General features: G+C 46.5%; 3 protein-coding genes across 3 annotated transcripts in view; 2 read left to right on the forward strand and 1 right to left on the reverse strand.

Annotated features, from left to right (window-relative positions):
* Positions 1–2,965, forward strand: part of LOC115102745 (rap guanine nucleotide exchange factor 4-like) — a 46,726-nt gene extending 43,761 nt beyond the window's left edge. Inside the window, exons 22-30 of the mRNA XM_029623005.2 lie at positions 296–421; positions 540–616; positions 741–842; positions 973–1,063; positions 1,163–1,213; positions 1,321–1,408; positions 1,506–1,570; positions 1,999–2,053; positions 2,146–2,965. Coding sequence (XP_029478865.1) covers positions 296–421; positions 540–616; positions 741–842; positions 973–1,063; positions 1,163–1,213; positions 1,321–1,408; positions 1,506–1,570; positions 1,999–2,053; positions 2,146–2,273 — 783 coding nt within the window. The 3' untranslated portion in view covers positions 2,274–2,965. The remainder of the gene's footprint in view (positions 1–295; positions 422–539; positions 617–740; positions 843–972; positions 1,064–1,162; positions 1,214–1,320; positions 1,409–1,505; positions 1,571–1,998; positions 2,054–2,145) is intronic.
* Positions 2,966–3,576: 611 nt separating this feature from the next.
* Positions 3,577–12,284, forward strand: LOC115102748 (mitogen-activated protein kinase kinase kinase 20-like). The gene is made up of 11 exons (XM_029623008.2): positions 3,577–3,925; positions 5,664–5,751; positions 6,514–6,615; positions 6,863–6,928; positions 7,123–7,151; positions 7,257–7,394; positions 7,488–7,574; positions 9,347–9,421; positions 10,229–10,335; positions 11,482–11,620; positions 11,856–12,284. The coding sequence occupies exons 1-11, from the start codon at positions 3,767–3,769 to the stop codon at positions 12,282–12,284; spliced, it is 1,419 nt and encodes a 472-aa protein (XP_029478868.2). The 5' UTR covers positions 3,577–3,766.
* Positions 12,285–13,235: 951 nt separating this feature from the next.
* dnah9l (dynein, axonemal, heavy polypeptide 9 like) overlaps positions 13,236–14,758 on the reverse strand; it is a 174,719-nt gene continuing 173,196 nt past the window's right edge. Inside the window, exons 84-87 of the mRNA XM_065005584.1 lie at positions 14,356–14,471; positions 14,160–14,272; positions 13,876–14,016; positions 13,236–13,796 (exon numbers count right to left, since the gene is read on the reverse strand). Coding sequence (XP_064861656.1) covers positions 13,549–13,796; positions 13,876–14,016; positions 14,160–14,272; positions 14,356–14,471 — 618 coding nt within the window. The 3' untranslated portion in view covers positions 13,236–13,548. The remainder of the gene's footprint in view (positions 13,797–13,875; positions 14,017–14,159; positions 14,273–14,355; positions 14,472–14,758) is intronic.

Consider the following 14,758-nt stretch of genomic DNA (forward strand, 5'->3'; position numbering starts at 1 on the left):
CCAAACAGATATAATATTTTACTAAAACAGAATCATTTCAATCCTTGCTTACATTTGTATACGATCACATATACAGTACTTCTCTATAATGCGTGGGAATACTTTGGAACAGATTTACAAAATGAACAATAAATAAAAGAATTAAAATAATTTGCTCAGAAAACTCGAGGGGCCAAATAAAGTCACCGGCGTGCCAAATTCGGGCCTGCGGGCCAGCAGTTGAGGAACCCTGCTAAACATCATAGTGTCGTGTAGACAATAACCTAATGTGTGTGTGTGTGTGTGTGTGTGTTAGACCCCTCTCCCAGACCAGGAGGGGCCCTCAGCGGGGTCCATGTCCAGTTTTGAACTGATGAGTTCTAAAGACCTGGCCTACCAGATGACCCTGTATGACTGGGAACTCTTCAGCTGCGTGCACGAGGTAGACACACAAACACACACACACACACACCCTTTCTGAGACGAGAGAACCAACCTGCTCTATTTCTTTCTGTACACCTGAACTCCATAACATGTGTCCCATCTCCTCCCTGCTGCAGCATGAGCTGTTGTACCATACGTTTGGCCGTCAGAGCTTCAGGAGAACCACCGCCAACCTGGACCTCTTCTTACGCAGGTCAGATTTTGAATCGAACATGATTTCGAAGTAACTTCTATGACTTTTTTCCCCCCTAGGCAGGTTGTTGGTACATGTTACAGTGCGTTATTTGACCCTGATGGGATTGTGTGGTCGTGGTCAGGTTCAACCAGGTGCAGCTGTGGGTTGTGACAGAGGTGTGTCTGTGTGGTCAGCTCAGCAAACGGGTTCAGCTGCTCAAGAAGTTCATCAAGATCGCTGCTCAGTGAGTGTTGCGCACGCGAAACAATCAAACACTCACTCGTTCTGTAGATGCGCGCGCTTCGTAGGGAGTTGAAGTGGACGGAAACGCTGCTTCAGTCTCTCACTGAAATTGTTGATGTTGCTTTCTTCAGCTGCCGGGAGTTTAAGAATCTGAACTCGTTCTTTGCCATCATCATGGGTATGAGCAACCCTGCAGTCAGCCGACTCACCCAGACCTGGGAGGTGAACCATGACTACTACTATAAACTACTGACAAATTACAGCTTCTCTATTCGTCCACTAAAAACTAAAGCCATTAAACCTTTCTCTTTCTGTTGGCAGAAACTCCCCAGCAAGTTCAAGAAGTTCTACGCTGAATTTGAAAGCATGATGGTGAGTTGCTCTTCAAAGACCAATTTCCATTTGACCCCTATGTGGACAATAAAGTTATTGACCTTTTGAACCGTGGTGTGTGTGTGTGTGTGTGTGTGTGTTAACAGGACCCGTCCAGGAACCACCGGGCCTACCGGCTGACCGTCACCAAAATCGAGCCGCCAATCATCCCCTTCATGCCCCTCCTCCTCAAAGGTTAGCCCCGGTTACGATCAGTAGGCAAGCAACGGACATCGAGGTGAGAAAGTCAACTCCTCTGTTTCAAACTGTGCTTTTTCTGTTCTCTTCCCAGACATGACTTTCAGTCACGAGGGCAACAAGACATTCATAGACAACATGGTCAACTTTGAGAAGATAGTGAGTATACACAGGCATTCATAAGATGCTTATAAACTCTTCATTCCACTTGAATGCTGTAGTCATAGAATTAGGTTTTCAGTATCAACAACCTTCATAGAACATTAATACAACTTATATATGACATGTGACCACTGGTTTACCCCCCCCCCCCCCCCTGGTTCTGTGGGGGCCCAAACCAAAAAACAAGCATACGAACTCGTTATAAACCATGGAAAAATTGTCTAGAATAATATGAGGTAGTTATAAAAACTGCACATTTCCCTCTCTGCCCCATGGTAAAATGTGTAGAATTGCAAGGAATTAGCTGTAATCTTAAACAATTTAAATGGGTTGGGAGGTGGGGGCCTTGCTCGGATCTTGCGCGCGGGGGGGGGGGGGGGGGTTACGCCACTACATGTAACACTGCTTGTTGTTGTGATTTCCAGCGGATGATAGCAAACACCATCCGGGCAGTGAGACACTGCAGGAGTCAGCCGTTTAGTAAGTCTCTGATCTATCACTAACAAGTGATCCTTTCAACTGGACCCATTAACAATAGGCATTAATAATACAACTCTCTCTCTGCCTCTCAGACCCTGAGGTGTGTCAGCCCAATAAGAACCATGCGGAGGTGAGGGGTTATGTCAGAAAGCTGTGTGTGATTGACAACCAGCGGACCCTGACAACGCTCTCCTATAGGCTGGAGCCCCGCAGGACCTGAGCCCGCCCACCATCACGGTAGTTACATGTAGAGATCACAGGTAACCTTCATCACTGTGACATGGCTTCATCGGGCTGCTATGACTTCATCTGGGAAACTCAGACCTCTGACATCACATGGAATTCTTAGCCCTCTATGACATCACACAGAACCATCAGCCTTTGCGACATCACATAGAAGAGCAATGATTAGAGATCCGAGACTCTTATTAAGTGTAAGGTTACTGTACGTCTAGATAGAAAACTGCAAGTACTTAAAGTGACTGGGAAAAAAATCTGATTTAAAAATGAACAACTATAGATTTGAGGTCTTTTTTTAGTGATTATCAGTATCCCTTACTGATAATGTGAAAGCAGATGTGAAAAATATGAAGAAAGTATATTGTACCAGTTTCACAAATGCCAAGATATTTTACATAGTGTTATAGAGAAGCAAAACCCCTAGCATTGTTAAGCATCGTTCTGAAATCTGTCCTCAAATTCTTGCGTTAAAGCACAACTCATGTAGCATATTGTTATTCCTGTTTAATCAGTCATCCTTCTCAGTTGTGTTCTCGTCATGTACTTTTGTATATGTAGATACAGTATATTTGACTTGTGTCTCGTGTTTTACCTCAGGACCTCATTATGATGTCAGTGTGTTGAGTGTCTAGTCTGTCTGATCTTTAAATAAAAAAATTATCTAATATAATAATCAAAACATTTGATTCTGGCGGTGGTTATTGCTGATTGTCACTGTTTTTGTCCGTGAAAGTGATGTCACCCTCTCTGTCCCCAGTTGATGATGTCGTTCCTGGTTGGCCGTGTCACCATGGTCATTCCAGACTGGTGATGTGACTGTCCCCCTCATTCCTGGTGTATGTGGTGGGTGTGTGTTTTTAGTTGCTGAGTGAGTAAGAGATAGGGTTGGTTGTCAGGCTAGAGAATAATCGTTCTCTAGCCCTGTGTCTGACGTGTGTGTGTGTGTGTCTGACCTGTGTGTGTGTGTGTGGGTCTGACCCCTGTGTGTGTGTCTGACCTGTGTGTGTGTGTGTGTTTTGTATAGAAGCAATGATCCCATGCATTCTCTGGATGCCAGCAGCCTTATTTGACCTGACAGCAAGAGGTCACACACAGAGCATCCACCCGTACATACACTGGGAAAGAAGAGAACAGGCAGGCGAGCAGAATGTGATTAACGCACACTCACACACTCTAATCTCTCACTCTCTCTCAATCCAAGTGTGTGTGTTCTGTAGTCTCACCACAGGGTGTCGCCTCAGCACCTGGCCTGACCGAGGGAGTGAATGAGCTCTTACTACATTTACAGAGAAGCTCTCTGCGGTGTCTCTTTTCATTCTCTCGCTCCCGGAGTCCATTCTGCTATCGGGTGTGTGTGATCAAACGTGTTCTCCCTCCTACCTTTTCTCTCTTTCTCTCCGTTCCGTATCTCTCAGTTTGCTCTGTTTACTCAGAGCGGCTGTCGTCGAGTGTGTGTGTGCGCGCCAGTATGCCATGTCGTCTCTGAGTTCGTCGTTTGTCCAGATAAAACATGAGGACCTGCGGTTCTATGAGAACTGTGGAGGGGGCAGCTTTGGGAGTGTCTACCGAGCACACTGGATATCTCAGGATAAAGAGGTCGCTGTGAAGAAACTACTCAAGATCGAGACTGAGGTAAGACACACACACGCACAGTCTCACACACAGTCTCACACACACACACACGCACAGTCTCACACACACACGCACACCCTCAAGCGATTTGGTATGCCTTTCCTCCATGCCAGCCGCTCTCCTGTTTTCTCTCCAGTTGCCTGTGTGTTGATCTTGGTTTCAACATACCTCTCCTCTTCCTCTCATTGTGGAGTACGGTATTGGTTTATAACACAGGCTACTCCCATTGTGTGAGATAAGGTATGGGCTAGCTGTCTCTTTGGTGTGTGTAATTTACCCTCTTGTGTAAATACTAAAGTTCAGTGATTCCTGACCAAATTCTGGGTGATGGACATGGCCCTCCTTTTCTTTTTCCCCCTTTGGCCCTCACAATGAACAAAACACTCCCAGTCTGAAGTTGTGACCCAGTATAAATTGGTTCCCGACCCGGCAGAAAACCATGTTGTGGGTTATAGTGACCTGGCCTGGCAGTGACACTGTCACTGACTTCATCCCTGGAGGGCTGAATAACTGTTAGTATATATATGCTGGCTGGGGTGCTGCCGATCACATGCCCACGCACAACCGCGTGCCTGAAAAACAGACACAAGTACGCGTGCACATACTCTGCAGGAACTTTTGATTTGAGAAGCTCTAGCGTTGTTTGATTTTAAAAAATAAAATAAAAAAAACGTCTGGATCCTGTCAGATGATCGTCGTTCATGACTATCCAGTACGGGGCAGATTTTCTAAGTTGTTTTGTGTTCGAGACGTGGCCTGTTAGGGAGTGGATTGATTGCGTGTTTGCCGTGTCGACGTTGTGTTCCTAGGTGCTCTGACCCAAACCTACACTGCACAGACGCGGAGCAGAAGGGGCTTCTCTGTACAACCCTCAGATTGCTTAAATCAAATGTAACAGTATGCATGTCGTAGAATTAAGAATTAGACACTGCAATTTAGTAGGACTTCTACTTTTTATTTGATTTTTTATTATTTCACCTTTTATTTAACCAAGTTGGCTAGTTGAGAACAAGTTCTCATTTACAACTGGCCAAGATAAAGCAAAGCAGTGCGACACAAACAACAACACAGACTTGGAATAAACAAACATACAGTCAATAACAGTAGGAAAAGTCTATATACAGTGTGTGCAAATGAGGTGAGATAAGGGAGGCAAGACAATAAATAGTCCATGGTGACGAAGTAATTACAATATAGCAATTAAAAACTGGAGTGATGGATGTGCAGAAGATGAATGTGCAAGGAGAGATAGTGGGGTGCAAAGGAGCAAGATAAATAAATACATACAGTGTGGGGGATGAGGTAGTTGGATGGGCTATTTACAGGTGCAGTGATCTGTGACCTGCTCTGACAGCTGGTGCGTAAAGTTAGTGAGGGAGGTAAGAGTCTCCAGCTTCAGTGAGTTCGTTCCAGTCATTGGCAGCAGAGAACTGGAAGGAAAGGCGGCCAAAGGAGTAATTGGCTTTTGGGGTGACCAGTGAAATATACCTGCTGGAATGCGTGCTACGGGTGGGTGTAGCATCACCAGTGAGCTGAGATAAGGCGGGGCTTTACCTAGCAAAGACTTGTAGATGACCTGGAGCCAGTGGGTTTGTCGACGAGTATGAAGTGAGGGCCATCCAACGAAAACGTACAGGTCGCAGTGGTGGGTAGTGCTCTTACTGTAAGTTAAATACTGTGCATACATTCTCACTCTCTCTCCTCCCTACCAACTCTTCACCCCCCCCCCTCTCTCCAGGCTGAGATACTGAGTAGCCTCAGTCATAAGAACATTATTCAGTTCTATGGCGCCGTACTGGAGTCCCCCAACTATGGCATCGTCACAGGTCAGTGTGTGTGTGTGTGTGTTTCCTTATACACATTCTGATGGACATGGAACCGTAGGTCTAGGATCAACATTTAGGTTACTGAGTGTGTGTGTGCTGAGTTTCCTGGCAGGACATTTGTAACTTAACCCAGGATGTTTTTATGTGTGTTCACTCCATGTGGTCATATGGTTGATTACAGCTCTGTGACAGCACTGCCCATATGACTTACAGAACACACTACCCAGTGTGTGTGTGTGTGTGTGTGTGTGTGTGTATGAGCCTGATGTGCTAAGCTGTGTTTGACGTTTCTCAAGTCGTTGTGATAAATGAGTTCAGGTTGTGAGTGACAGGAGGCTGCAGAAATAACCCTGTTCTCTCTGTGTGTGTGTGTGTGTGTGTGATATTTATGTCTGTGTGTTTATTATGCACTACACGGTACTGTATATTTCATGTAAACTGTCCTTGGGTTTTAGAGACATTATGTTAGACACACAGCAATATATACACAGTAATAAATACAGTGATATAAATACAGTAATATATACACACTTAAGGGTAACAAAAAAAAGTTAGTTTTGAATAAAATATATATATATGTTTTTAAACAACTGCGATCTTCAAGGAGATGGTCTGGTGTGATGTCATCGGCCTCCATCTCACTTGAGGAACAATAGAGAACATAACAGGGAGGGTCCACCAAAAGAGAGAGGCCGATGACATCACGTTCTCTCCAGTCGGAGAACCCTGGGTTATAGTGTGTGTTGTGATCTCCTCTTTCAGAGTATGCGGGCGGAGGTTCTCTGTATGAGTACCTCTCCAGTGAACAGAGTGAGGAGATGGACATGGAACAAATCATGACCTGGGCCATGGAGATAGCCAAAGGTAAGGCTAGAGAGATAGATTGACCCATGTTTTATGTTCTCCCGTACCTAGAGAAACCTTAGCATGCTAATTAAGCCCTTTGGTACAGTTCTGTCTTCCCTAAAGGCAATAGGGGGCATATTCTCATCTGGTGTGAGGATCAGTGACTTGTTTGGAGACTGGTAGCCATTGTTTAGCCGAGTTGTTAACAGTTTGCTGGTCTGTTATTGGTTCGTGGCTGAGGATGTTTAATGTTTCTGTCCAATAGGAATGCACTATCTTCACTCGGAAGCCCCAGTCAAAGTCATTCACAGAGACCTCAAGTCGCGAAACGGTAACCAAATGCACACGCACTCCGCAACCAAACGTATATCTACCCACCAGGACATCCAACATTGCACACACTACTGCTGCTACTTAATCGTTTTCAGACGTGAACTAATGGCTATAGCTTCATACAAAAATCACAAGAAGAACCCCCTCCTCCCCCACTTGTGAACTCACTCAACTCTTTGTGTCTCAATACAGTGGTGCTGACTGCAGACAAAGTGCTCAAGGTACAGTAGGGATAACTACCAATTATTGTATGCTCCACTCATCCATCCTTGATTATTTTGAAACCAAGTGTCCCAATGCTGTCTCTCTCCCCGGTCTGTTGTCAGATCTGTGATTTTGGAGCGTCTAAGTTCCAGTCCCACACCACCCACATGACAGTGGTGGGCACCTTCCCCTGGATGGCCCCAGAAGTCATACAGAGCCTACCTGTGTCAGAGACCTGTGATACCTACTCCTACGGCGTGGTGTGTGTGCGGGAGGGGAAGCATCTAATATGTCAAGTGGCTTTTCAGGAGAATATGTCCTGTATCATTGTGTGTGTGTGTGTGTGTGACCAGGTGCTATGGGAAATGCTGACACGGGAGGTTCCGTTTAAAGGCTTCGAGGGGCTGCAGGTTGCTTGGCTGGTGGTGGAGAAACAAGAGGTACAGACACTCATTCTCACACATAAACACACACACACATACACACACACATGCCCAAAGACACATTGTTCTGATTTAGGATTAGTTGAGAGCTTCAAAGGGGCTCAGTTTCACTCATTAAATAAAAGACGGTCATATGCACCACCGAACATAAAACAAACACGCAAGCACTGAACGAGCAACACGCACAGAGCTGGAGTAACAAGGTGATTCTCTCATGCTTTCCGCTGTGAGGAGGGTAAGGGGTATTTTTAGGGTTGATGTCAGCTCTCTGCTCTTGTAAGGCATGGATACTCTGCTGTGGAGCTAGGCCAGGACCTGTAGTTTTACTGTGTGTGTGTGTGTGTGTGTGTGTTTGGGCGGGTTATATGCTTAATTTGTAAATCGGAAGGTGCAGTAACTAAAAGGAAGGTGCAGTAACTAAAAGTGTATGGGGGGGTGGCATTTGCTTTCCAACCTGTGTTTTCCCACAATTGTATCTGAAATATTGTGAAAGGCCTGTTTTGTCTGCATGCTGTTCACTGACAGATTTGCAGTGTGTTCCCGACTGTAGGCTATGCCTTGTTATTCAGCTGCACACAATCCACAGCCAGGCTTTTCATATTTTCTTTAATAAGCTATTGATCGGCTGTGGTTAAATTATAGACCTACTCTTGGTGTTGTATTCTGAATGATTTCAGTGGATCTCACTCTAGTTGCGTGAGAGATTCAGGCCCGCTTCTGTCTCTCACCACCGCAACGGCCACGATTTGGTCTGTCTCTAGGCTACCGTGTTGCTCAAACCGTCAACCCGGGCTGACCCAACGCCAATCACTTCTTGGAATATCAGGCATGTTTTCATATTACGTTTTTTTTTTAGGTGGCAGGAGAATTACAGAGAAGGAAACTCCAATTAACACTGGTTGCTTTTATTGGAGTTTTTAACATTGCAAATAGAGAAAATGATTCTTCGTGCCAGGAGAGGTACCAGATCCGGGCAAATAGGTTCCCGGAATGAAAACAGTCCAAAACTGAGAAGTGCCAGATCATGTTCCTCAAATGAAGCACTGGTTATACTGTGTGTTTGTGCGTGTCGCAAGTGTGGAAGGGGCTTCAAACTGTGTCTGTATTCCAGTAATAGTGTGCTGCCCTGTCACCCATAGAGATCTGAGAACATGACTCCTGAGTATCCCAGCGTGCTTTTGGATGAGGTCCAATAGTAGGCCCTAAATAACCAGAGAGAGAGGAGGGGGGGGGGGGGGGGTGACTATTATACTAACCGTTACTGAGAGAGATTTATTTCCGTTTTAAACCCCCCCAGAGTAAACTGTTTCCATATCCCCCTGCCCTTCTCAGTGGATGTATCCTGTAACCCTGGTCCTCCAGTAACCCCCAACGGTGGACCGTTTCATTGTAGTCCTTGACAAACACACCACATTCAACTCTTTGAGGGCTTGATGATTATTTGACTAGTTGAATCAGGTTTGCTTTTTCCAGGGTTACACTAAAAAGGTATATACTGCTGGGGGTACTGGAAACGCTGCTATAACCTGTTACTATGTACTGCCCCTCCCCACCCCCCTGCCTCTTACTGGAATGTAGAAAAGGCACAGTTAGCATTATGCTGTAACTGATGAGTCACTGGTTCAACTCCCTGCTGATCAGGGACTGTGTCCCCTCTAAGACAACATTTTAAATGGGGGAGCCGCCACATTTCCTACTTCATACTGTGAGTGTGTTCCTATGGATGTAAGATTTCACTGAGTGTGTGTGTGTGTGTGTGTGTGTTCCAGAGGCTGACCATCCCCACCAGTTGTCCGCCTAGCTTCGCTGACCTGATGAAGAAGTGCTGGCAGGCCGAACCAAAGGTGAGAGGGCAAAGGTCAGGGCTACCACACAATCTCCATATCTGGCTCTGGAGACTCCAAATCCTGCACACCCGATACACTGAGTGTATAAAACATTAGGAACACCCTCCTAATATTGAGTTCCACCCCTTTTTGCCCTCAGAACAGCTTCAATTCATCGGGGCATGGACTCTACAAGGTGTTGAAAGCGTTCCACAGGGATGCTGGCCCATGTTGACTCCAATGCTTCCCACAGTTATGTTGAGTTGGCTGGATGTCCTTAGGGTGGTGGACCATTATTGATACACAGGGAAACTGTTGAGCATAAAAACCCAGCAATGTTGCAGTTCTTGACACACTCAAACCGGTGCGCCTGACACCTACTACCATACCCCGTTCAAAGGCACTTCAATCTTTTGCCTTGCCCATTCACCCTCTGAATGGCACACATACACAATCCATGTCTCAGTTGTCTCAAGGCTTAGAAATCCTTCTTTAGCCTGTCTCCTCCCCTTCATCATCTACACTGATTGAAGTGAATTTAATAGGGGACATCAATAAGGGATCATAGATTTCACCTGGATTCAAACGGTCAGTCCATATCATGGAAAGAGCGGTGTAGTTCTCCAGGGCCAGAGTTGGACACCCCAGCAGCTGGTCTTGAACTTAAGACCCTGTGCTCTCAAGGCTAGCTCATTATGAACTGTTACAGAAGCCTGAACTGTCGATAAAGTCCTAATGTGCTAACTTGGCAGTGGTCATACTACAATTCAATTTGAGTCATATCTGAAAGATATCAAAAGTGTGTGTGTGGTGTGTGTTTTCTAGGAGCGTCCAGTGTTTAAGCAGGTGTTGGGGACTCTGGAGACCATGTCTAAAGACAGCAGACTACCAGAACAGTGTAACTCCTTCCTACACAACAAGGACCAGTGGAGGTACTATTAACATTTGTGTGTGTGGGACTCTGTTTCAAATGTGTGTGTGTGTAATGTATGTGATATGCAGGTGGTACAGTAAGCACAGTCTGGATTGTTTAAGCTCCATCTTTCTGCAGCCAGACACGGGACAAAGAGCAGCTCTCACTGTATACACTCACAACCTAACAAGAGGCCCCTGTGTGTGTGTGTGTGTGTGTGTGTGTGTGTGTGTGTGTGTGTGTGTGTGTGTGTGTGTGTGTGTGTGTGTGTCTCAGGAGAGAAGCTGAATGCATGACCCTGCTGGCTCGTTGGCTTTAGTCTATAATAAGACCCTGGAAGCTATCCATGTAGGAGATTCCTCTACTTAGCCTGTTTCCACCAGAGAGAGAGTTCACAAAAGAAGCATATAGGGGGGCAGCTAGAAGCCAAGTATGGGAAAAACAGGGGAGGAGGCGCTGTGTAGAGAGAGGCAGAAATGTAAAGAGCGCACTTGAAATGTAAAAACTGAGCAGGAGAGAAGAGGGACCGAAGAGAGACGAGGAGGAGGAGGGGGGGGAGGGGAGGTGACAGATTCTGTTTGTGTTTGACATGAGTGTGGCAAGCTAATCAATTATGAGGGAGGTATGGAGAATGGGTGGAAAGATCTGGGAGAGAGAGAGAGAGAGAGGGAATCGAGGGGAAAAGGGAGGGTTAGTGATCGAGGGAGGGGAAACATTGAGGGCTTTAAGAGGTGGAGAGAAGTAGGGATAGAGGGAGAGGTAAGAAGTGGGACTGGGGGTTGGAGAGGGGGAGGAGTTTAAAGAGAGGGAAAAGTTTAGGGGGAGGGACATATGTCCTTGCGTCAGATGTCTGTGTTTATTTAGGTGCTGTGAGAGCTGCTGGTGCTTGCGTGTGTGAGCGAGAGGGAGGAAGAACATTCCATTATGGCCCTTCAAATCATAGACTAAACAGTGCCACATGCTGGAATAAACAGGCAGTACTAGACAACTGCTAGGTTTCAGATTACAGGGCTTCCAAAACAGAAACTAGATCCCCGTACTGCTTACCTTGATAATAGTTTACTAAGCCACTGCCCCCAGATTCCAACATGAGCATTGATGACCAGATATCAATGGAAGTGAAGGGACATGGGCATACGAGTAACAGTAGCTCTCCTCTCTGTAGGTGTGAGATAGATGCCACGTTGGAGAGGTTGCGGAGGCTGGAGAGAGACCTGAGTAGCAAAGAGAAGGAGCTGGAGGAGAGAGAGCTGAGGCTGAGACTGTGGGAGGAGAGACTGATGGAGAGGTCCAATGTCACCCCTGTGAGTAGTCTACATGTTTGGCCGGGTTGCAAAGACCATGACGCTTCGTTCATGAACATTTTCTATTTGTTTTACAACCTTATGCGATTTAAATGTTAGAAACAGTCATGTTGTATGGTGTCAAAGCCCCGCATCCCTAGAGTAACAATGAATTCATAAAGAGTGGTCAGGGATGACATCTGGGTTGTGTTCAACTGCCCCGTCCCCCCCGTCACCATCTCTTTCTCTCTTTCAGTTCTTCTCCCCCATAGCATCAGGCATCAGCTCGGAGTCGTTCTTCCGTTCTCAATCTCAGGAGTCCAACAGCGCCAAGATATCCTGCCTTATCAGAACCCTCAGCAACGGAGAGAGGGAGAGAGAGAGGGGTGTGGAGGGAGGGATAGACAGGGGGATAGGGGGGTTCCAGTCCATGATTAGGGGCTTCTCAAGCAGTCTTGGGGAGACGGATGGAGATGGAGGGATAGAGGTAAACTGGGGGGAGAGAGAGAAGGAGAGGGGGACGGAGGGAGGGATAGAAGGGGGTCGGCTGGAGCTAGGGGAAGGGGGTCGGCTGCAAATCATGCTAAAGGGCTTCCAGGGTGGGATTGGAGAGATAGATGGGGAGACTGAGAGGGAAGAGAGGGGATGGGGGAGACTGGGAGACAAGAGGGATGGAGGGAGGTAACAAAGGAGGAGAGGGTGGAGGGAGGGAGGATACAGTCCATGTTTAGGGAGCTGAGTGGGGGGAGTATGGTTGGGTTTGGGGATGTGCTCTCTCTGGATGATATGGGGGGGATAGAGAGGATAGGGGACATGGATATGAATATGAACATGGGGGAGATATGTGACCTTGGGGGGGTAGGGGTCAGGGGTGACATGGCTAATGTTGGGGTCATAAGTCATAAGGTCAGGAGTGAGTTAGGGGTCAGAGGTCAGGAGGTGCGGTCGGGGGTACAGGTGAGCATGCGGACCACATCCAATCAGAACTCTTCTAAGACCTGTAGCGTGCGACATGGAACCAAAATCAATATGGCCGCCGCGACGCTGGACATGAACATGATGGACCTGGGCTGGTCTGACGACGACAGTGACTAGGGGAACACACAAACACAATTGTATTTTTTAAAATTGAAGCCAAATGTATACACGCCCCTGTGTGTGAGGACTGTGGGGCATAATAGTGAAGAATTATGAGCAGTGTGGATTTCCCGCTGCTAACTGTCATGTTGTTCTGGGCCCGGTTTCCCAAAAGCATCGTAATAAGCTCATCGTTTAACCAAGTTCATCGTTACAACTATGGGATCCTATGCTTGTAATGATGAACTTAGCCTGAAGCTGCTTTTTTGGGGGGAAATCGTGCCCATTGAAGCTTTTAAAGTGACATGTAAATGATGTGCCATATTAACAAGTGTTACATAGACCATAGAGCACTTGAACACCACTCATTAGTTGAGGCTAGGCCTAGGTAAAGGGTACCATCCAATGTTTTCTGCTTTTCGACTTGTACACTTGTTAGACGATACAGTTGATTTGTTCAAAATACTAAGCTTTGAATTAATGGGTTCTTACTGTGATCAAATGTGTGAAACTATTTTGCAGCTTGTACTGTATTGTTTTTCAATAAATTCAGAAAAAGTACAGATTTTCATTTTTATTTCTATTCTTACTAAGTCATATGAATAAAATGTCCAAATGCTTTATACATTTTCATATAGCTTTCAGGTGCTAAAACAGTACTATACAAATGTATTTTATATTTCAATAGCAACATCAAACCTGGTTTGAGGGATTATGTAGTAACACATACATGTATTTTACATAAAATACCTTCTCTCACACTTAGCAACATAATGCAGAAAATACACACCCTACAAATAGCGAATGGAAAAACGACCTTGCTTCTTCCCAGCCAGTACCCACTTGTCTGGTCTCCCCCCTAACCCTTACCTCTACACACTGAGCAGCAGGGCCACCCCAGCCAGTACCCACTTCGCTGGTCTCTCTCTGGTCTTGAGGCTGAAGGTCCAGACATAAGTGGTTCCTCTCAGCTTGGTCTTGTACAGGGGACACTCGTAGATGTTACGCGTCTCCTGTCTGTCGTTCGGTACTGCTCGGACTGAGATGACTGGCATGGAGGGGGTTAACTCCTTCAGACGAGCCTCCGCGATCACCCCACCCTGAGTGTCCCATCTTGCACCTGGGGGAGAAAGAGGGGAAGGGTGAAGATAAATGAACTAGGATGTAGGTGTTCATGAGAAGGGGAGACGAGTGTTTACCTTCCATGTATAGTCCGTATACGTATACTCCCTCTCTGGCTGGCTGGTTGAACTCTTCCTTAAATTTCTTAGTCACATCCACAGTCAGGTTCATCTTATCTAACGGCCACTCATTCTTACGAGCCAGAGACTGCATCACCGCTGGAGGTGAGAGGGAAATTGAGGAAATCATTCCACTGTACAGAGAATACCAACGAGGCAAACTGACATTCACATCATAAGTCGGTAATATAATTAGAAGTGGTTGGGTATGTTGTTTCTAGGGGGATGTGTGTGTTTGTTGCCTGTTAAGAAGGACTGTGGGTTAAAGAGTCCAGACAGCCAGATGACGGTGGGTAGAGCCAGGTCCTGTGTCCAGCTGTCCAGCTCTCTACAGCGCAGCAACACGTCATTATACCTGGTAAGCACACACACACACATAGCAACACATCATCTTACGTACACGTTGGGGGCAGTGGGAGAGTACACCCAGTGACTCACCACTGGGCAAGGCTGTAAGTGGAGGGGTAGGCCAGTTTGGTCCAGGTGTCTGGGACGTTATCAAAGAACAGAGCTGCCTGGATCTGCTCCATCTCTGAGGAGATCGCCAGCTCACCCTGAACGGAGAAAAACACAGCGCTGTCATGAGCCAAAACTACCCATTCGCCCTTATGTCTTCCATCAGTCCTAGTCTAATTTACCAGCTGATCATGGGTTCCCGAGTGGCGCAGCGGTCTAAGGCACTGCATCTCAGTGCAAGAGGCATCACTACAGTAACCTGGTTAGAATCCAGGCTGTATCACCGTGATTGGGAGTCCTTAGGGCGGCGCACAATTGCCCAGCGTCGTCCGGGTTTGGCCGGCGTAGGCCATCATTGTGAATAAGAATTTGTTCTTATCTGACT

Source organism: Oncorhynchus nerka, linkage group LG20 (genome assembly GCF_034236695.1).
Source record: "Oncorhynchus nerka isolate Pitt River linkage group LG20, Oner_Uvic_2.0, whole genome shotgun sequence".
NCBI lineage: Eukaryota > Metazoa > Chordata > Actinopteri > Salmoniformes > Salmonidae > Oncorhynchus > Oncorhynchus nerka.

Coding starts and splice junctions, on each gene's coding strand:
- LOC115102748 (XM_029623008.2), top strand. CDS start 3,767: ATGTCGTCTCTGAGTTCGTCGTTTGTCCAGATAAAACATGAGGACCTG. Junction 7,152..7,256: donor CTGCAGACAAAGTGCTCAAG/GTACAGTAGGGA, acceptor GTCTGTTGTCAG/ATCTGTGATTTTGGAGCGTC. Junction 7,575..9,346: donor TGGTGGTGGAGAAACAAGAG/GTACAGACACTC, acceptor TGTGTGTTCCAG/AGGCTGACCATCCCCACCAG.